Source organism: Rhinolophus ferrumequinum, chromosome 15 (genome assembly GCF_004115265.2).
Source record: "Rhinolophus ferrumequinum isolate MPI-CBG mRhiFer1 chromosome 15, mRhiFer1_v1.p, whole genome shotgun sequence".
In the NCBI taxonomy this organism is placed as follows: domain Eukaryota; kingdom Metazoa; phylum Chordata; class Mammalia; order Chiroptera; family Rhinolophidae; genus Rhinolophus; species Rhinolophus ferrumequinum.
The window spans coordinates 40,033,061-40,055,491 of NC_046298.1; the positions used below are offsets into that span (position 1 = coordinate 40,033,061).

Sequence of the window (22,431 nt, forward strand, 5' to 3'; positions counted from 1 at the left end):
AGGTGCTTCCCACAATATCTTTCTTCACATGCACCCTAGGTGACCCTGAGCAGGAAGCAGGAACTCCCATTGGAGGGGCTCCCCTCTCCTCTGACACTATCCAGGTCTGAAATGTGTGTAGGGGGTGGGTCTGATGACAAGTTGTGCCTCTGCATCAGACTGTTGGGATGTCATTCGGCTTGATTTTCTGGGACCATCCCCCAGCCTCCTTCCTGGCCTCCCTGCCTCCAGTCTCATCCTTCCATCAGCCCCAGAAGCCTCACTCTAAATGTGACCCTGTCCCTCCCCAGCTCAAAACTCCTCCTCAGCTCATCACTGCCCAAGTTCAAGCTCCTCAGCATGTAACGTGGATGTCTGAGCACCCCCCACACTCATCCATACACATTCTGGCTCAAACCACATTAAATTGTACTGGAATTCCTCAAATGGGGCTTGACACACTTTGGCTTGCAGGTCTTGTGCACCTGTCCCTTGGCTGGCTAACTCTCTGTCCTTTATGACTCAGCTCAGACAGTCCCTCCTACGTCCACATCTTGGTGACAGGGGTGGAAGGGGTCGACCTCTGGGCCCCTTGCTCCTCTCTGTAGCGTCACATCCCTTTCCACACTAGATGGAACAAAGGGCTGTCGCCGTGTGTCTGAGTCCAAGCGGGTCTGTGTGTGCACACCCAGAGGTGTAATGATGTCCCTGCCTGTGTCTGTGTGGTTGTGAACCTGTGTGTGGGGGTGGGGCGTCTACATCCCCTACCTGGTATCTATCCCTGTGTGACTATGTCCTGTGATAACTGTTTGACTATGTTGGTGTGTGTGTGTGGTGCTTGTATCCCCCACGTAAGACCACAGTTCCCTGGAAACTATGTGTCCCTGTGTGACAGTGCTCCATCTATGTGACAGCCTGTCCCCAAGGGTGACTCTCCCTGCCTGTTGTAGGCACTGTGGACAACCAGGTAAATTGTGCTTCGCACAAGGTGCCTGCAGAAGGGCAAGGGGAGGAGGTGGCTGAACTTTGTGCCCCCCTCCCCCAGAGGGCCTCTGGTACCAGATGAGGGCTATAGCTGGCTGGCTTCCCCGGGCTGGGCAGCATGGGGGCCGCGCTGCAGGGGTTGATGCGTTTCTCCTTCTGGCGCCGGTTGCAGAACCAGACGCGGATCACTTCCTTCTCCATGTGCAGCTGCTCTGCGATCAGCAGGATCTCCTCTGAGGTAGGCTTCTGGTTCTGCAGGCAGAGGGCTCGTTAGCCGGACCCCACTCCGGCCCCTCCTCAGGGCCGCCCAGGACAGGGGGAGGGGGTCTCACCGCTAGAAAACTCTTCTCTAAGGCGAAGCGGACGTTTGTCTCGATGCTGGTCCTCTTCTTGCGTCTCCGGCCGGGGAGCCCATCGAAACCCAGGCTGGGGCTGCTCAGCTGGTTGGGGCTGGGCAGGCTGGAGTCCACAGACATAGTCTCTGTGCCCAGGGGGAGACAAAGACATGAGAGGGCGCCTCCCACAACCCACCACCTGCCGCGCTCCTGAGAGTCCCAGCCCAGTCCCACCTGCGTCGTTGAGCCACTTCTCCAGGAGGGGCTTGAGTTTGCACATGTTCTTGAAGCTCAGGTTGAGGGCCTCGAAGCGGGAGATGGTTGTCTGGCTGAAGTCGTTGCCGTAGAGCTTGCCCATGGCCAGGCCCACGTCACCCTGGGCCAGTGGGGCGGGGAAGAGGGAGGCGGTCAGAGTGGGGCCGTCAGGTACTGGGCTCGCCCCGCCCACTATTTACCCCGCCCCTCGCCCCTCCTCCCAGACGGCTATGCTCCGCCCCCGCTCCGCCCACCACCTGACCACGCCCCCACACCCACCGCCTGTTCAGCCCCTGGGCCCGACCTGCGTGAAGCCCAGCTTGATGCGGCGTTGCTTGAAGGTGCGGGCGAACTGCTCCAGCTCCTCCAGGTCACTGGGCTCCTCGGGGTGGGATGGTGGCTCCAAGCATTTGGGGGGCTGCGGGTGCGAGAGGTGCGGTTCGGGCAGCGTGGGGCGGGTCACGGCCTGGTGGGGTGGGCAGGTGGGCGGGATGCAGGACGAAGGACCAGGATGGGGCTCAGCAATGGCTGCGCAGACCCCCCTTCTCCCTCCCTGCCGTCCAGCCTCTTCCTGCAGAGTCCCCTCCACCTCCCTTCAGGAGGCACCTCCACACTGGGTTGTCAGTCCCCATCAAGGTTACAATCTGCTGCTCCCCATGGAGCCTCTGCCTGCTGGAACTCTGCACATTCCCTCCCAGTCTGCAACTCCCAGTAGGAGACCCCGGCTTCTTGCGCCGAGGGCCCTTTCCCTGGAGCTGGGGGCGGTGGTTAAATTCTCCTGTCAAACAGGGAATCAAGGACAAACTCTGCTACCTAATTGCTGGGTAACTCTGGCAAGCCTCTTAACCTCCCTGGGCCCCAGTTTCCCCCTCTGCAGGACGAGAACCGTCAGGTGTTCTGCCTACTCCGTGGTGTTGTTGGGAGAACTTAGTTAAAAATGATAGGTTGCAAATAAAGTAAAAGTATTTTTAAAAATAGATGGGAAGGGTGACTGGGGGGATTTACAAAGAAGCGACAGCTCTCTCTGGAATGTTTCATTTCCCTACAAATAAAAGAACTGAAGCAGGTGATGGGTGCAGGGATGTTGGTCACACAGGTCCTTGATCCACTAACCAAAACCCTGGGGCCAGATGTGTTTTGGAATTCAGAAAGTTTTCAGATTTTAGAAAGCTTACATGGAGCTTATATGATAGATGATTTGACCCCCACCCCCACCAAGGTCAAGGCATCGAACACATTAACAGCTCTCAGCAAAGCCCAAACCTCACAAGAGGGATAAAGAAAATGGGTAGGAGGGAACTTTGGAATCTGTAAAGGATTGTGAAAGATTATTATGAAAGTCTAGAACGCAGGCAGCAAACCAAGCAAGGCCACAGGGCCAGGCAGGAGGAGGCTGAGGTGTCCTGGAGAGCTTACGTCCTGCCAGAGGGGACCCCTGCTTCAGCCAGCAGCCAGCTGCCCACCGCCAACAAGACACATAGACACAGGTCCAGCTCTGCCAGAGCTTCTGGTTTGTGAAAGAGAAGCTGGGAATCTGGCGTTTTCTGGGAATTTTGTTGTCAACTAATTCAATTTTAAAAATATGGCGTGGGCCAAATAAAACACATCTGTATTACCCCCCCACACACACACACACACAACATTTTCAGTGTCTGGTCTGGGAAAGGGATATGAATTACCCAACACATCCTTCCTCAGACACTCTCCATTTGGAGTCCCCGAAGAGAGCTGAGGAATTCGGACCTAAAGGCTTTCCACCCCTTGATATTTCTTGTGTTTGTGCACATGTGTATGTTGGGGTAGTGGGGGTCAGATTCAAATCTTCCACATTCTCAAAGGAGTTTATGTGCCTGAAAGGGTTAAGAACCACTGGTCTGGCTGACTACCCTCGTTCTACGGAGGAAGAAGCTGATCCAGACAGAGAAAGTGGCTTGTCTAAGGTTCCACAGCAGACTAGAGCAGGGCTGTGCCCCTGTCCTGGCCCCTGTGGCTGTGGGGTGGGCCAGGTGAAGAGACTCCACCCTCATTCGCCCAGCCTTCTGCAGGCCCTGCTGCTGACCCTTCATGGCGCGCTGAGTGGACACTCACCTGTGTGGGCAGCCCGGCCCGGGGCTGGGAGGTCAGAAGAGCTCCCTGGGTTTGCTGAGGTAGCTGGAATAGATTTGGCGTTGGTAGCAGGCCTGGGGAGACAAGGGGGAACACATGGGGTGAGGGGTGAGGGGGAGTCCTGTGGGGCCAACAGGGAGGCCATCGGGCGGGGCCTTACCTGGCTGACTCTGCTGGGCCTGCGGCAACAGGAACTGAGCAGGTGGCTGGAGGTGGTGCCCGGGAACAAGCACCAGCTGCTGGAGCTGGAGGAGCTGCTGTATGTCCTGCCATGGAGGGGGATGGACAGAAAGACAGCCTGAGTCCCTCCGCCTCACCTAAGCCCCAAGAGGTGCTGCACACGGTGGCCTGGCAGTGGGGGATGGAGCACTGGTCTCTGAATGGTGTCCCTGAGCTGAGGGTACCCGGAGCTTCTCCCAGCCCCGGGCTTCTGGAGCTTCCTACCTGGGCCATCCAGGAGGGCTCACTCTTTATTTACCTTTTCCTCCTTGATGAAATATTTGCCTTGTCTTACATTCCCATTGGAACAAATAGAATTGTTTAAAAATGTAAATCAGACCAAGTCTTCCCTCCTCTTAAAACACTCCCAAGGCAAACAGCATTGTGCCTGGAATGGCCTTCAAGTTCTCCAGCACATAACTGGTGAGGAGATCGCACAACCACTTTGGGAAACTGGTGATACTGTTATGAGGTGAGCTGTGCCCCCCCCAGAAAGGATATGTTGGAATCCCCACCTTCAGACCCCCAGAGTGTGACCTTACTTGGAGTAGGGTCTTTCCAGATGATCAAGTTAAAATGAGGTCATTAGGGCGGGCCCTAATCCACTATGACTGACGTCCACATAAAACAGGGAAATGTGGATACAGAGACAGATAGACAAAGAGAGAAGACGCTGTGAAGACACAGGGAGAAGACGCCATCACAAACCAAGGAGAGAAGCCTGGAACAGATCTTTCCCCTCCCAGCCCTCCAGAGGAACCAACCCTGCCGACACCTTGAGTTCAGACTTGTAGTCTCCAGAACTGTAAGACAATACATTTCTGTTGTTTAAGACACCCAGTCTGTGGTTCTTTCTTATGGCAGCCCTAGCAAACGAATACAGGCACTATTTTCTAAAGCTGATTCCACGCCTGGGTATAAGCCACCACAGTGCGTACATGTGTTCCCCAAGACATGTGCTAGAATGTTCACGGCAGAACCATTTGTAATAGCCAAAACCTGAAGTTAGCCCAAGTACCCAGCAACAAGTGAATGGGTAAGTAAATGGTGATTCGTGGACTGCTACGGCAACGAGAACGGTCTACAATCTATAATGACACAGCAGTATAAACTTCCCCAGCGTAATGGTAAGTGAAAGAAGCTGCACAAGAGAACATCCTGTGTGATTCCTTTTATGTTCATTTGCATGTCAGAAGTTGGGAGGGAGAGGCTAGAAGGGACCCCAGGGGGCTTCTGGGGAGCTGCCACATTCAGTTTCTAGATCTGCGGGCCAGTTACATGGGCGTGCTCAGTTTGTATCACTGAGCTGCATACTTAGGATTTGTGCACTTTTTGATATTTGTTATGCTTCAATGAAAAGATTTTTTTTTTTTAAGGAGAATGAAGCAGGGAAAGAGAGAAAAAAATCCAGTCCCTCCACCAAAAAAGTAAGAATATGGATGAAAGAGGATTGGCAAAAGGTTGGTGTCTATTGAGCTGGGTAGAGATACAGGTGGTTCCTTATAGCGTTCTCTTTATGTTTAGGTTTGAACATTTCCAAAAGAAAAAGCAACGCCCCCCCCCACACAACACACACACACACACACACACACACTCACACACACACACTCCAATGGCTTCTTGGAGCCTTACAACTAAACTCCTCACCTGGCCTCTAAGGTCCCTTATGCTGAGGCCGGTGCTCGTCTTCCTGACCTCAACTCCTACCTCAGGGCCTTTACACGTGCTGTTCCCTCTGCCAGGCAGTTCTAGTTCTTACACTCCTGCCGGGATCCTTCTTGTCACTCAGGTCCTAACACAAAGTCCCCTCTTCAGAGATGCCCTCCTTGACCAGCCCGCCACCACACCTCGCTTTGTCACCTCTATTTCACCTCCGTATCACTATGTCAAGGCATCTTGCTTTGTGTTTACTTGTTCATGGTGTGTCTCTCTCACTGGTACGTCAGCTCCCTGAGAATGTGATCTTGCCTGTTTTGGTCACCGCTGTAATCTCAGCACCTAGAACAGCATCTGGCACCCAGGAGATGCTCCACATACATTTATTGAATGAACCAAGACTGATGCTTCATAATTAACTTAGCAACTTTTATGTATAGTTGCAAGTTATGTTGCTTACAGTTACAGTATTTTTTTTCCTTCTAGGAATTTGGTGGGGAAGGGGGATGACACATGCCCCTGAATTCCTCCCAATGTTATTATTATTGCAGAGACCAATTTATTGTCCCAGGAGGTGAACCACTAGGGGGAAATATAAGCAACTTGACAAAAGAGCTCATTTCTCTAATGCATGAAGAGCAATTCAAAATCAATAAGAAAAAACCTAATGACTCAATAGTAATCCGGTCAACAGGTAGGTCTGGTGACTGCTCAGTGAAGGAAATACAGCTCTGAATAAAACAATATTCAGATTCACTCACAATAAGATAAACACAGCTATCAGATCAGCAAAGATAACAACAGTGCCTGACACATGTTTGGGAAACACCCTTGCACATCGCAGGGGAGAGGGTAATTTGGCAATGTCTATCAAAATTACAAATGCACATACCTTTTGACTCAGCCATTCCCTTTCTAGGAATTAATCTTAGGGATATACCCTGTTTCCCCGAAAATAAGACCTAGCCGGACAATCAGCTCTAATGCGTCTTTTGGAGCAAAAATTAATATAAGACCCAGTATTATATTATATTATATTATATTATATTTTATATTATATTATATTAAAGACCCAGTATTATAGTAAAATAAGACCGGGTCTTATATTAATTTTTGCTCCAAAAGACGCATTAGAGCTGATTGTCCGGCGAGGTCTTATTTTCGGGGAAACACGGCACTCACACGCGCGCAGGATAACCCCTGTAAAGGATACTCCCAGTAGCAAGCAGTATTTTAGCAAAAGAGTGGAAACAAGCTCAGCACACAGCAGTGGAGGACAGGTGAGAGAATCAGGGTGGAGCTTTATGATGGAATGCTATGCAGTCATGAAAAATACTGAGGATGCTCTTTGTGTCCTGATGTGGAACAATCTGCAAGATGCCCTGTTGAATGGAAAGCTCATGAGGCAGGACAATGTACCCTGCCTGATGTGCTACTGTTTTTTGTGTTTGAAAAAATTCTATCTAAGTATCTGCTTGGGTGCATATGGGTGAGATCTAGAAAACTATACCAGAAACTGGCAACACTGGAAAATAAATCCTTCTGTACCTCTGGAATTTTGAACGTTTACCTAGTCCAAATAAAGAAATAAGCATCCAGGTGTTCCACGCCCACCCACCCAGTTGAACAGTCACTTTCGCCCAGCATCCCTGCTTTTCCAGCCATCGGTCTTGTGACATTTCAAGGCTGTCCCCTGTCCACATGCGAAGGCCTCTGCTTTCTCCATGTGCTTTGGAAAGGGGACAGAGTACCCAATGCTCCTGACCGCTCACCTTTCTCATTCTTACTGCTAATCATCTAAGAATACAGCTTAAGGGATTTGAAGTCCCAGCTCTATCCTTTGAAGCAGTGCCCATTCTGACTTCCCTTTCTCACATCCCCTCCCCACCACCAATAAAACTTGCTTTGCATAGCTGCCTCCCTTCCACATGTGGACCGACCCTGAATTGAGTGCAGCTTGGGTTTCGGGAACCCCCCTCCCCATTTACAATGGACCCTTCAAAACCCCATGACTAATTTGGTTTCATAATTTTGTCTTTTTCTCTACAAGGCACAGCAAATTGTATAAACTTCAGGCCCCACCAAACTGCCTCCCATCTCCACACTGCATTTCTCACAATGCACTGCCGTTTACTTACGTATAGTTTTCCTCTGCTAGACTGAAATTCTAGAAGGCAGAGGCCACGTCTCATTCTTCTTGCATCCCTAACACATAACAGGACGTAGTAAGTCCCAGTAAATGCACGCTGAACTGAATCAAGTAAGACCACAAATAAAGTCTTATTACTGCTATTTTTCTGATTTCCTATAACACTTAGCTTGTTAATTAAAATATTTGTTAACGCCTATCTTTCCCAAGCTTGACACTCCGTGAAAGTCTCGCTTCCTCCCCTGAAGACTAAAAGAGAGGTGTCTGTAGATTTCTTTCTGAATCAGCAGGGAGAGGAAAAGGATGGGGAAAATGGAACTCGATTTGCACTGGGATCTCATGGTGAGGGTCTGAAAGAAAAAACTTAACCACAGCCCCAGCCACCATTACTCAGCCCACAAATCTGGGGGGTCAGCCTTGATTCCCTCCTCCCCTGTCTCTCCCCCATCCATCCAATCCATCTGCAAGTCCTACCCAAAACGTTCTAAACATTTTTTTGTGCTCTGAATTCTTTAATGTCTGACAAAACCTATGGCCCCTTCTCAGAATTAAAAAATGCAAACAATAAAATAGATGGGATTACAAATGAAATCAATTATATTGAAATAGAGTCATCAAACATGTTTTAAATTGTGATAATAGTAATCTATGGGCTTCTTTCATGAGCACATTATTATTTAAGATCAAGCAATAGGTTTGATGACTACCGTAATCTCAAAGCAATGATGAGTAAAAATGATACTTTAAGAGGTCTGCAACAACTGTATAGAATATGGAAAGAGCCGTGCACTCCATTGGTGACAAAGTCCAAGCACTGCTAACGTGGTCTGTTGCCAATACTCGTGCTACAAGGAAATACCACGTTTTTGGTTAGAGAATAGTAAAAAGCAAGACAATTGTTTTCCCATCCAAGTTCATGGAGCCCCGGAATCCTATCCAGAGACCCCTCGAGGAGTGGTCTGTGGAATCCAGGTTCCTGTTCTCAAATATTAATTGAGTCAGAAAGCCTCCATTGCGTCTCACAGTGGTAATATAAAACAACTCCTTGGTGTGGTCCTGCGTGCCCCCTGCTTGCCTCTCTTTCCTTACCTGCTATGACTCTCTCACTCCCTAACTCTGATCCAGCCACACTGGTCTCCTTTCTGTTACTGAACCCAGAAAGAAGCCCCGACCTCAGGGCCTTTGCACATGCTGTTGCCTTGCACCTTCCTTTCCTTCTTGATCTGCACATAATGGGCCCCTCCTCATCACTCAAATCTCTGCAAATGCCCCCTCCTCAGAGAGGTCTCCCCTGGCCACACACTGTGCCTTTTCTTCAATCACTCCCTATTCCATTACATTCTTTTCTTTCCTTCATAGCAACTATCCACTTCCTGTCTGTCTCCCCAACAAGAGTGGGTGCCAGCTCCATGAGGGCACAGACTTGTCTGCCCTATTCCCCACGCAGAAAAGCGCCGGGGCATGGGGGGTGTTCACTAAATGTTTGCTGACTAAAGGAATGAAAGAATGAGAAAGGAGACTCGTGGTGAACAGCGAACCGTCTCAGGACTGGAGTTAGCCAGTAGGAAGCCCCATTTCTCCACAATCTGGGGGCAGCATGAGATCTGAAGCCACTTGGGGGCGCGATCCCACCGAGTCAGAAGGTAAAGAAGTTAGAGAAAGCACAAAGATGTGGGGAGCAGGGCCCCTGCCAGGGCGTTTAGTGCGTCATCTGCTCAGTCACTAACCCGCGAGCAAGACTAGCAGAGAGTAGTTACAAGAAGCGGAGTACAGCATTAGGAATAGAGACAGTGGAAACGTAGTGGCTGTGCACGGTGTCAGAGGGCTAGTGGATGGGGGAGGGGGTTGTCACTGTGTGAGGGATATAAATGATAAATGTCTAACTATTACATTGTTTTGTACACCTGAAACTAATAAAAAGAAAAGAAACGAAAAGAAAAGAGAAGACTAGCAGAGAGGGCTGGCACACCCCATCAGAGCCCAGAAGGACCAGCCCCATTCTTGCTCGTTGCCGCATTGTAATCTCCTCCCACCGCTCACCCGACAACAGGCGTCTAACAGGTGATCATGAGGTAAAACACTGGTGGTGTTTCAGGGCCGGCTGGCTGTGCTCTGCTGCAGCTGGGCTCTTGGCCACAGATTGGGGACAGACAGACTGAGACACATGGTTTATATGACACCTGGGTGACCTGGAGTGTAACTGTCCACTTTCCCACCTGGCGTGGTTTCACCTGGTGGGGGGAGAAAGCCATGAGAAGGAACTAGAGGAGGCGTAGGCCCACGCGCAGTGTCTCACCCCGCGCACGGCGTGGACGCCCCACTCCCCATCACAGGCCTCCACACTTGCTCTGGCAGCCACTACGACTGTCGCACGCCCGTCGACGCCCACTGGCCATCTGTGATCTGGCAAATTATGACCTGTTCTGGATACTCCGTTCGAAGACATGGACAGCCTAGAGTTAAGTCTAGAGTGGGGACACAGGAAGGGACGGGGTCTGGGGGCCACGTCAATTATATTGTGATTGATTGTGCTCCAAATGCGGACGGGCTTGTGTTAGTCTGCCCAACGGTAGACTGAGCTGCCTGGGAAGGCAGTGAGTACCTGTGTTGGGGGCCACCTGGATGAAACTGCACTCCCACCTGCCCAGAATGGTGCAGAGGGTGTTCCCACACTGGGTGGCAGGGTAGACTAGACGGGAGCAAGAGTCCCTTCCAGCTGAGAACTCGAGGGATTGATCTTGGCTCTCTTGCCTGCTTCTTGCTGTGTGACTTGGGGGAAAGCCAACACCTCTGGACCTCGGCCTCCGTAACTGTATAGGGTGACGATGCATGGTGTCCTGGAAAGACCTGGGCTCTGCAGAGGGCCAGAAACCTGACTCTATTCCTCACGCACTGTGGGACTGTGGACACCTTACTCTCTGTAAGCCTCAGTTTCCTCAGGTGACACCTCAATAATTCTGACCTCAAAGGGCTGTTAAAGGAATTAAATGAGACAACGTGTATATAGTGTTTTGCCTGATTCCTGTTCACTACGTGGTCCTCCCTAAATGGTAGCCATTATTACGGAGTCATGTCTCTCTCAGGGCCTCAGTTTTCTCATCTACAGAATGGGGGTAATAATGTCTAACTCTCCACTGAGCGGTTCTGAGGCCTGAGTAATATTATTATCCACAAAGCATTTTGGAGGGGCGGCTACATGGCTCAGTTGGTTAGAGAGCGAGCTCTGAACAGGGTTGCCGGTTCGATTCCCACATGGGCCAGTGAGCTGCGCCCTCTACAACTAGATTGAAGATGAGCTGCCGCTGAGCTGCTGGAGGGGCGGCCGGATGGCTCAGTTGGTTAGAGCGCGAGCTCTCAACAACAAGGTTGCTGGTTCAATTCCCGCATGGGATGGTGGGCTGTACCCCCTGCAACTAAAGATTGAAAACGGCGCCTGGACTTGGAGCTGAGCTGCGCCCTCCACAACTAGATTGAAGGACAATGACTTGGAGCTGATGGGCCCTGGAGAAACACACTGTTCCCCGATATTCCCCAATAAAAATTACCAAAAAAAAAGGATTTTGGAAATCACTGTACACTCGGGTCACCCTCCTTTCACATCACCCCACGTGACAGGAGCTCTCAGGGCGGGAGCCCCATCTGGCTATTGATTCCAGCCTCTTCCCGACAACTCACAACGTACAGTTCCCGCCCAGACTCTCCACGAGCTCCAGCCTCACATATGTGTCTGACTGTTTGATGTCTCTACTTGGATGATGAATAGACTCTCCCACCCTACCACGTCCAAAGCGAAACTCCTGGGTGCCTTCCCCAGCCCTGCAAACAGGCTGTTCCTCCCCATCTTCCCATCTCAGGAAAGCACCTCAGCACCGCCCAGGTGCTGAAGCCTAAGTGCAGAGTCACCCTTGACCCATCCGATCTATACAAAATAGCACCCCGGCCCCCTTCCATCACCCCCACCTCCCACGTGCCTACAAGGACTTTCCAGCGGGCTCCTCGCTTCTACTCCATTCTCCCTCCGGCAGCTGGAGGGAGCTTTGTCAAGGATCAATCGGGCCACGCCCCTCACCTGTTTAAAACCCCCAGCAGCGTCACATCACACTTACACACTCCAAACTCCTTCATCAGGCCCTACGAGACCCCCAAAGCCTGGTCCTGCCTGCATCCCCCACACCTCTTACTTGTCTCCCACTCATTCGCTTTGTTCCAGCCGTACCACCTTCCTCTGTGCCCTGAACAAGTCAAGCTGGTTTCCACCTCAGGACCTTTGCACTTGCCGTTGCCTTTTCCTAAGCTCTCCTCCAGGCTTCTTCGTGACTGACTCATTCGGGCTCTCAAATGCCACCTTCTCAGTGAAACTTTTCCTGACCACCCTATTAAAAGTGGCTTCCTCCCTCTACAGCACCACCCAGTTTCATTTTCTTCATTACACTTACTCTAAAACTGTCTTGTTTTGCTGGTTTGTTTACTTGCTTGCTGTCTGTCTCCCCACTAGAACATAAGGTCCTTAAGGGCAGCCACCTCTGCCTTGTTCACGACTGTCCCCTCAGGGCCATGAGTGGGTGCCTGGCATACACACGGTGTTCAGTAAGTGCTAGTTGAATGAATAAGTGACTATGGTTTTTCCAGTCACTCCACTAGGGGAAGCTCTAACGGTGGGGGGCGGGGAAAGAGCATGGACAGAGGTGGCCTGTCTCTAGCATGGGCTCTTTGATGTACCCCTGTCTCCTAGAGGTTGGCCCTGTTACATGGAACCCAGGAAGTCCTGGTTTGGAACAGAACACCACAAAACAGAGAACCATTCAATAGGGAGAAAAACCACCTACATGCGGAGTGCGTGTTACATCCATGCTACCTCATGTTAAAATTCCAGGATAGACCAGCAACAGCAGATCCCAACCCAGGAATTGTGGAGTGCACACCTCAGCCTGCCTCCTGGACCCCTGGGCCGGTGGGTGCACTGACACACACCTCCAGGTGGGTGGGTTGGCTGCCCCTTCTTCAAGCAGTAGGACCCTTGTCTTCCTTTTGGGGACTTGCCCTCCCCCACTCTCCGATCAGGTGGTCTAGGTGAGGCCAAACCCACCTTCTCAGGAGTCCAGGGCGCTGACTCAAACCTGGCCAGTGGGTGTGTTTTATGTCCCTGGGCAGAGTGGCTGCAAGTCTAGAAGTGCTGGCACCCTGTTAACGGGCCCCAGAATGCAAAGGGAGGCAGATGCCTGGGGTCAGGCCTGACCTGCCAGCCTGGGCCTTTTCAGTGATCTGAGCCAAATATTCCCTTTTCTTTTCAGCTGCCCGAGTAGGTCTGTGGCCCGGCTGATACACACTCCCAGCTCATCCTTCACTGTCTTCCAACACTGGTTCCCACCCCCCGAACTCCCTGAGCTCACCCTGCTCTCTCATTTTGAATTCCCTATTCCCACTGCCTGAAACCCTTTTCTCTAGCTTGTCCACCTGGTAAACTCCTATTTATCCGGCCTTGGTTCAGACACTGCTTCCTCCCTGACTCCCTCAGACATAGGTCACCTTTCTTTTCTCGCCATATCTAGTAGGTTTCTCTAGGAAGTCTTTATTTACTAGGTCCTACCAGCCCAAAAGATTTTGTCAAGCTCTATTTGCCGTGGTCATATTATGAAAATAGGGATTTTCTTTTCACTCTCCAGATACAAAATGATGTTTTAACAGTTAATGTAAATTTTCAATCGATGCTTACCCCTACCCCAGACATTCTGAATGACTCCCCTGGAGAGATGTCTGGCCTGCTCTCGATTGAAAAGCCGCAGCAAAACATCCCTCATTGATTCAGTAAACACCCGTGCAGCCCCCTTGGTGGAAAGCATCGTGCTGAGTGCTGGACACACAAATTATCAAATTGCATGATAATCATCCCCGTATCTGTAGAAGCTAGGAAAATGCAGGAAGTGTTCCTGCCAAACTGTTTCACTGACATTACTTAGGAAGCTGGCATTACAAGGACGGGGGGGGGGGGGGGGGGCAGGGAACTTCCCCTTCATACTTTTTGTAATTTTAAAGTGATAAGGTTATGGGTGCTTTTGACCTTCTTAGTATTTTTCAAGAAAACCGTTTCCTAGTAGTTCATTGTTGTGTCTATTTCCCTACAAGGCCGGGAGCTCTCGGGAGCATGGATGGATCTGCCTCACTCCAGGGCTTGACACAGAGGAGGCTGGGAGATTGTGAAATGACCGCAGGACAGAGCTGAGCAGGCCTGGGATGTGGAATCAGTGGGCGCAAGGCACGGCTGGGGAGAGGGGTCAAGCTGGCTGTGGCCACAGTGGGTAGCCAGGGCAGGGGGAATATGGTCCCTGCCGCAGCCTGGGCCCAGCACGGCACCCGGCGGGCGGGCAGCCCGGGATACAGGTTTGTCTGTCGGGGATAGAGCTTACGGGGATAGAGCTTACAGGCAACGGAGCTCCCAGAAGACAAACCTGGTCCAGCTTTACATGTGCAGAGGACAGACAGGGGAAGATGAGAGCTGAGGGCTGCTGGGGCAGAAGGAGAGAGAGGAAAGACTTTGGCAGCGTGGGGTTCAGGAGACCTTGAGAATCAGGCCTGGCGGGGCAGCAGGTGGCAGAGGGTCGGCCTGGGGGACATGGCCTCAGGGGTGCATGAACACTAGGAGTAGCTGCTGCACACAGGAGGGCATGGCCACGCCGTCTGCACTAGGCTGCCCTTCCCCCTCCCTGTCACCTTTGTTTCCTCAGCAGATATTTCCACAGGCATATGTGGACGCAGCCGTGGGGGATCAGGGCTGTAGCAGAAGGAGAGGCATAGGCTGCGGGACCCCAGAGGAGACAGGAGACAGAAAATCAAACCGGCTAGAGGGAGGGATGGCACTGAAGATTTCCTGGAGGTGTGGGCTCCTGAGCTGGAGCCTGGAGGAAGAGGAGCTGTCCAGGGAAGGGGGGGAGCTGACTTCCAGGTGCAAAAATGGATAAGAGCAGGGACACCAAGATTTGAAATCTAGGAAGGAGCCCCGAGCCTTGTGTTGTTCCATGAAGAGCTGTGTGTGCTACGAGGCAAATGGAACCCCTGCTGCTGGGGTCTCTGGTGGTCAGGGTAGGAGGGCAGGACACACGTCCCCCTGCTAAAGACAGCAGCCCTGGATCGTGTCATTGCAGCCCTGGAGCCCCATGTTGTCTCTGCCACTCGTGCTCACAGTGTGATCTGGAGCAGGCAAGTTACTTAGCCCCTCAGAGCCTTGGCCCTGGGGATTTGTGGGTCCAAGGCGGCCACATTAGCACAGTGCCTGGTACCAAGGTGGCACCCAACAGACTCTAGTTACAGTTACCGTGGCGAGCCTGGCATTAGGAGGCTACAATTGGAAGGGCCAGCACAGAGCCACAGGCACAGATGGCTCTGAGGGTTTCTGCAGAACCAGGCCCAGGGGCAGGAAGCTCTAAGGAGGCAGGTACCAGCTCAGTGTGAAGACTAGTCCCAAATGGGAGCACTGCTCAGAAGCGGAAAGGCCCATTGGAAGCAGAATTCTGTCAAGGGAACAGTCCCATGGGCGCTGGACAGCTCCCTGGTGTAGCAGCATCTGCCCAGGGGTTCCATGGAATGGGGTGGAAAGAGAGAGAGAGAGAGAAAGCGATCTGTAGAGCAGTCGTGGGAAGGAAACGCCAGGCTAAGGGAAGTTAAACAGGGCTCCTTGCTGTAGGGCTTCTCAGGACCTTCATCGCCTTGGATGGGCCACCATAACCCCTGCACCCAAACTGCCTACAGGAGAGGGCCACCTTGGGAGAGCACCTTTCCCCTCTTGGGAGTCAGTTTCCCCATCTGTGAAATGAAAAATGATGCCATGGGGCCCTGGAACCTCAAATAAGGGGGTGTGGGCCACAGACTCAAATGTTTACGGAAACCACCAGGCAGATGGCAAAAACGCGTAATGTGGGCAGGTGCGTACAGGGTGGGCTGGGGAGAGCCGGCCCATGAAGGGGAAGCCTGCCCAGCTCCTACCCTGCTTCTGCTGCTGACGAGCCTTATGGGAAATCTGTTGGCCACTGTCATAGGCTGCATTGTGTGTGCCCCCAGAAAGATCCATTGGAAGCCACAACCCCTGGTGCAGGTAAATATGACCTTACTTGGCAATAGGGTCTTTGCAAATGTAATGAAGTCAACATGAGGTTATGAGGGTAGGCCCTAATCCAATGACTGGTGTCCCTATAAGAAGGGGAAATTTGGACACAAAGATACACACAGAGAGAAGATGGCCACGTGACAATGAGGCAGAGATTGGAACCATCCATCTACAAGACACAGGATTTCCGGCACCTCCAGAGCTGGAAGAGGCAAAAAGGGATTTTCCCCTAGAACCTTCAGAGAGAGCACAGTCCTGCCCTGCCGACACCTTGATTTTGGACTTCTGGTCTGAGACAATATATTTTTGTTGTTTTAAGCCACGCAGTTTGTGGAACTTTGTTATGGCAACCGTAGGAAACTAATACAGCCCCTAACTCAGGATTTGACATACACCAGAAGTCTCCAGAATGAGGAGAGAGGACGCAGCATTTCCAACTCCTTTTCTGAAAGAGCGCCCGCTGGCTGAGCCAGGGGACATGACGTGGCCGGCTAACTCTGAGTTTCTGCCTTTCGGTTTGTACCCACGCAGGTACCGCTGAGGGCGTGACTCCTGCTTTCCTCCCCTGTACATGGAGGATGACATGCCAAGCTCCCAGGTGGTGTGAACCCTCAGCCAGATGCACAGAAAGCGCTCAGCTGGGCACTCCATCCCGTGCAGAACGTCCTGCCTCAGCCTCACTGTGCAGTTCTGCGAGACGGGCGGCGTCTCCCAAGGCTTCCTTGCGCTGCTGGGAGCTGCCTGGCCCGTGGCAGTCAGGCCCTGCGGGGAGCGGGCCCTCTGTGCAGGGTTATGCTCTGGGCTGCCCTTACCTGTGCTGTGAGCTGGATGGGCTGGGACAGGGTGAGCTGTGGGGTCCCGGGGGGCTGGCTGGCAGGCTGTGGTGGTGGCAGGTCGCCTCCCCCAGAGGAGGCTGGGGGCTGCGAGGTCGAGGAGGAGGCAGAGGAGGAGGAAGAAGAGGAGGAGGAAGAGGAGGCGGCGGCGGCGGCAGCGGCGGCCAGGAGCTGGGCCTGCGCTTGCTGCAGGAGGAGCTGCTGCTGAGCCGGCATCAGCGCCGTGAGCTGTGGGGGCGGGGCGGCAGGGGCGCAGGGGGGCGTGGGGAGGAGCAGAGAAGGCAGAGAGGGGTTAGTGCCTGAGCCAGACAGCTTAGGGGGCAAGTCTTCCAGGAGGTGGAGGAGGGCAAGAGGCAGGCAGGAGACAGCGGCCGTGGCTCTGGCAGGACACTCAGGCCACTAGTCCTGTGACAGATGGAGGCAGCTGGCCTGTGCCTTGTCCCCGTCCTCCCCGAGTACTTACCCCAGCAAGCTGGCTGCCCGTCAGCATGAGCTGGGCCTGGGGCAGATGTGGCTGAGCCGGCTGGGGGGGCGGGGGTGCCGCTGGGGCTGGGTCACCACTGGGGTCTTCAGCCTTGATCTGGGGGGGAGAGAGGCAGGGTCCGGGACCCCAGAATGTTAAGTGGAGGCCAGAGAGAATGCCCACCTGCGAACCAAAGAGAGGGCACGAGTGTGGCAACAGCAGCCTCGGGCTGCACAGGAGCAGCGGCCAGGGCGCAGCGGCCGGGGCACAGAGGCCAGACCCTGCACTGACTGGGGGCTCAGGCCATCCCTGTGGCCTCAGTTTCCCCCTCAGTCAGTTGGGCCACCATAACCCCTGCACCCAAACTGCCTACAGGAGAGGGCCACCTTGGGAGAGCACCTTTCCCCTCTTGGGAGTCAGTTTCCCCATCTGTGAAATGAAAAATGATGCCATGGGGCCCTGGAACCTCAAATAAGGGGGTGTGGGTCCCACAGCTCTCCTCTGCTGCAGCCAGAGGTACATCTCTCATTGGTCCAATAGAGTAAGACTTTATTGGAAGAAAGGGTCTTAGGATATTTAAAAAAAAAAGAAAAAAGCCTGCTTTAGAACATGGGCCATGAATTCCCATGCAGACGGAACCAGGCAGACAGCACAAATGGGTGACCGGGCAGAAGTGGACAGTGGGATGGAGAGAGTGTGCCCGCCCCTGAAGGGGAGGTCTGCCCAGCTCCTGCTCTGCTCCTGCAAAAACCTAAAGCAAAAACGCTGGCAGGACAAGCAAAGCACCCCTGCAGGCCTGAGGTGGCCCGGGTGCTGCCCGCTGTCAGCCTGCACCCCTGAAGCCCACCGAGCCCTTCCTCATGTCCCCGTAGGATGTGGATGTATCTCACACCAAACACAGGACAGACCAGCCCAGAGCAGGCCCGGCCCCTCCCTCACCTAGATAAAGAGCTAGACAACAGTCGGCTGCCCGTGGGGTCTGCTGGTAACGGACCCGTGGGAGTGGGAGGAGGCACGGCTTGATGAATCACCCACTGTCAGGCCTCGAGGGGACACTCGGGATCATCCTTTGGCCCAATGTCCCAGCACCATTTTGCAAAAGAGATCCAAAGAGGAAAAGCAACTTGTTCACGCTGACACCGTGGCTTGGCAGGGGCATGGCATCGGGAATGCAGACTGAGATGAACAGAGACAGGCAGAGGCCCGGGAAGCCCCACATAATAGAAGGGAAGTGGTGTGACCCCCACTATGGGGTACGAATGTCAGAAAGTTTAAGGAGGACAGAGGGTGCAGCATGAAACAACAGCGACTACCAGAAACCGGAGCAGTGGCTGTCCCTGGTGGGGAATTAGGGCTTTCTGGAAGTCTGGTTGTGTTCTGCTTCTTGATCTGGTGGTGAGGACACGGCTATTCCGTTTGTGAAAATCCGCAGAGCTGTACACTGAGGACCTATGTGTGTGTCATATTTTAATTAAAAGTAAAACAACAACAACAACATCGAGAGCCATGCTGAGAACACTATTCCTTCTGAGCTCTCACATTCTTTCTGGTTCTCTTAAGAAAGTCTTTGTTAGGTGCTAGGATGTCTCTAACACCTGCCAACATTGGCTAATGTCCCCTTTTTAACAAAGGGAGAACAGACCTCAGGCTTAGACCCTTCCGTAGGCAAGAGTCTCTGGGTACATTTTAATAATCATTGTATTTATTTCCATGGCAAGTGATTCTGGTTTTCCATTCGTGAAATTTCCATTTAAAAACACATTTATTTCAGCTGTTGAAAGAGCAAGCCAGTTCATAAGTTGGTAATTGTTGAAGCTGATTGATGGGAACCTGGGGATTTATTTTCATTATCCTCTCCTTTCTACTATCTGCTTCACATTTCCCACAATAAAATGTTTTTTTAAAATTGAGCCAGTTAACAAAGTTATGATGTAAATTATTGTACATGGAGGTATGTCGATTTGTCTGAAACCATGATGGGAGCACATGAATCCTTGCAGTTCAGGAAAGACTGACAGCAGAAGTGATGGAGCGGACAGAGAGGCAAAGCCTGACAGCGGTGTGGATATACCTTGGGAGTAAAAGGCAGCCACCTCTCTGCCTCAGGCTACCCCGGGGAACCAGGGCCCAGGCCCGGACGGACGGACGGGAGCAAAAACCCTTCCTTCCCTAGGCCCCGGTGGTTTCCCCACAGAGAAGCAGGGCTGCTGTGGGGTTGGGAGAGGCTGCAAAGATTCAGCTGGCGGGGGTGGGGGGTGGGGGGGAGATGGACGCTCTGAGGGCCAAGGCCAGAGCCCAGCCTGAGATCAGGGAGGGACCTCCCTGGTCCCTGTCCAATCCAGTCAGGATAAGATACCTGCCCATCACGGGGCATCAAGGCGCACCAGCTGTGGAAGGGACCTCACAAGTCATCTAATCTGACAGCCCCTCCCCCATTTAGAGAAGAGGAAACTGAGAAGCCCAGAGAGGGGAAGTGATTTTCCCAAGGTCACAGAGCAGTTCCAAGCCCCCCACCCCATCCCTCCGCCACCTTTAGTCGGGGTCAGGAGTCCTGCCCATGCTCCCTCGCCCCTGCCCTGTGCTGCCTTGAGGCCTCTGGCCCTGCCAGCTGTGCCCCTCCCAGGCTGGAGGGTAGAGACCTGGGCCCCAGACTCTCGGGAACCCAGCAGTGACCAGCAGCAGGGCCCTGTCTGCATTTGGGATTTGCCGTCTGGCCACTTCCAGTCTCGCCATGGTCCTCTCTTACAGCATCTCCCCAGCCCCGCCCTCCCCGCCATCCTCACTGGGTCTGGCTCCCCCTGCCCCCGGCAGCCTCCCATCGTCCACCCCTGAGTGTGTGTGTTAGGGGGCAGGGAGTGGGGTGGGGCAGGCCCCTGTTTGGTCAGGGAAGTTGGGATGGGGGTGGGGCCCTCGGCTTCCTGTTGTTCATCGCCCTGGGGCTCTGGGGGGGATTTCCCTGGCCACCCCCACCCCCCAGGGAAGGGGAAGGAGCCAGGGTGAGTCACAGGCCTGGGGCGGGAGCCCAAGGGTGAGAAGGGGCGGGAGGAGCCTTGTCACCAGGGTACCAGGGCTCAGTGCCCCCTCAGTCCCCGGCCCACGGCAGGCCTGCAGAGCCCTCTCCCAGATGCAACTGCCACCATCACAGGATACCACTTCCCCTCCCCCTGCCCTGGCTGCTCTGATAGGTGCTTACCTTGGTGCTGGGGCCAGTTGGGGACACGGAGAATGGGGAGGTCTTATTCTGGGGATTCTGCAAAAAGAAAGTTGGGGTGGAGATGGGAACAGTGAGATGAAGCAGCTTCTGACACCCGTCTTCCCCACAGAGCACCCTTCTTCTCCCTTCTCCCCCTCCCAACCCCTCCTGCTCATCTCCTCCCTCCTGACCTGGTGGTTAGTGTCCGGTCCATTTCTTTCCGTGTCTGCAACGAGAAGGAAAAGGCGGGTTTTCACCAGCCACCCCCGAAGCTCCCCACCACACCCGCCCCCTGCCCACCCTCTGCCTTCCTGCTCCTTTCCCACACACCTGTGTGCTCTGACGGGGAGTCCAGACCTTGCTTCTCGGCCTCCAGGGGCTTAGACATTCTTATTTCTGGGGACAGAGAAGGGATGGACGTGGGGTGAGGGAGGGGAAGCAGGAGGGCTCTCGGTGCCTCCTCCAGCACCACCACAGCCCGTCCCCAAATCCTCCCCAGCCCTGACCACCTTGCAAGTGTCTTTTTCCAGGAGACATGCCCTCCGTCCTAGGCCCCTGTCTTTCTCTGGGAGGACAAGAGAGGGGGCCTTCAGGCCGAGGGACCATCCCTGATCCTTTCACCCTCTAGAAGGTGCACAAGGAGGGTTGCCCCAGGCAGGCCCTGGGGCAGGGTGGAAGGCAGATGGTGGTCTTGAGAAGGTTGCTGATGCTCCAGGGGACAAGTCAGCCTTGGGCCCGTTGCTCAGGCTTGCCGCCCAGGCGCCCGTCCTGCCTCACCAGGTTTCGGCTGAGGCATGTTTTCCATTCTGAGTGGGGCCTGGGGAGTGTGACGGGAGTGCAGCATCCCCAAAGGAGCGAGTCTTCAGATCTCTAGGTGTGATTCAGCCGCCCGCCGGCCCCCTCCCCCGGCCCACCACTTTCCTGTCCACACTTCACTCCCACCAGCCTCCCTTCTTGTATTCAGTGCACAAGCCTAGCAGCCCCACTCTGACCTTGGTAACTAACTCCAGCTCCAACTCCATCTGACTCTGCCCTTGACCTTGTCCTTGAACCTAATCCTAGACCTTACCTGGGACGTCAGCCTTGAATCCCAATCGCATGCCCAAATCCCACCCAGATCCCCGGCCCCTAAAATGCAATCCCTTTCCACAGAGCCTGGAAATGAAAGGTGGTGGCCAAGGGGAGGTGGCAAGCAGCAAGCTGGCACCAGGGGACAAAAACCAATGGAGACCAGTGCCCTGTCCTCTCAGCACTCTGATGCTGACTAGGGAAAGGCGAGTGCTTACCCGTGCCAAGCACAGTGCTAAGTAAGACTCTGAACTCATGTCAGCAGTCGGTGCTGATATTACCCCCACTTCACAGAGGAGGAAACTGAGTTCTGAGAGTGTCACCTCCCTAAGAGCACACCGAGACAGCAGAGGTGCCCTGATTGGACCTCGGTCTCCATGACTCCAGGGTTCCCACTTCTAGTCAGGGCTGCTACGGGCGAATGAACCCCAGTCATGGCTTCCAATAACCACCCCTAGGAAGCTCACCCGGACACCCACTGAGGCCTAGCGCTTCTTGGTCCTAGATGCCCACACAAATCTGGGCGTCTGCCTGACCTGTTCTCCATCTCCTTACCCACCCTGGATGCCAATTCCCATCCACATGGCCCAAGTCCTTCACTGGGGCTTGACTCCCAGTTTGGCCTCAGACCTTACTCATGACCCTGACTCTGACCCAAAAGTGCCCCCAACAAGTCACTTCAAATCCCCACGTAAACCGTGACCCCAACTTATCACAGGAGCTGTCCAACTCTAATGTGCTCTACACCCAGGACGTTTTAAGAAGGCCAGCTAAAGAGAGAGCTGGGACGTCCTCAACAACGGGAAAAAAAGTCCAGGAATTTTGCGACTGAGGATTACCGGACACGAAACGCCACTGGGGTTTAAAAGTCCTGATTAAGAATCCAGGTCACACACTCCTGATGGGAGTGTACATCGATACAAGCACAAGTCAGGAAAGCTAAGAGGTGCCCCCTCCCAATGGCCCAGCACGACCACTCCCGGGCATCCTGCCCACCGGTGCCCACGGGCACACATGTTCCCAGCAGCCCTCTCATGACGGCCCCAAAATGGAAATAACTCAAGGGCCGGTCAACGGGGAATGGATCAACAAA

The 22,431-nt window shown here is 53.5% G+C and overlaps 1 protein-coding gene across 12 annotated transcripts in view; it reads right to left on the reverse strand.

Moving 5' to 3' along the window:
- POU2F2 (POU class 2 homeobox 2) overlaps positions 1-22,431 on the reverse strand; it is a 34,240-nt gene that overhangs the window by 5,963 nt on the left and 5,846 nt on the right. For 3 of the 12 annotated variants that reach the window (XM_033129179.1, XM_033129185.1, XM_033129184.1), the window contains exons 2-11: positions 20,601-20,666; positions 20,462-20,496; positions 20,271-20,327; positions 17,078-17,194; positions 3,820-3,925; positions 3,642-3,733; positions 1,858-1,971; positions 1,533-1,674; positions 1,296-1,444; positions 1,039-1,215 (exon numbers count right to left, since the gene is read on the reverse strand). In XM_033129179.1, coding sequence (XP_032985070.1) covers positions 1,039-1,215; positions 1,296-1,444; positions 1,533-1,674; positions 1,858-1,971; positions 3,642-3,733; positions 3,820-3,925; positions 17,078-17,194; positions 20,271-20,327; positions 20,462-20,496; positions 20,601-20,666 — 1,055 coding nt within the window. Of the gene's footprint in view, positions 1-1,038; positions 1,216-1,295; positions 1,445-1,532; positions 1,675-1,857; positions 2,020-3,641; positions 3,734-3,819; positions 3,926-16,593; positions 16,843-17,077; positions 17,261-20,270; positions 20,328-20,461; positions 20,497-20,600; positions 20,667-20,779; positions 20,844-22,431 lie in introns of those variants that run through there. The other 9 variants (XM_033129173.1, XM_033129181.1, XM_033129180.1 and 6 more) reach the window with 7 other exon arrangements.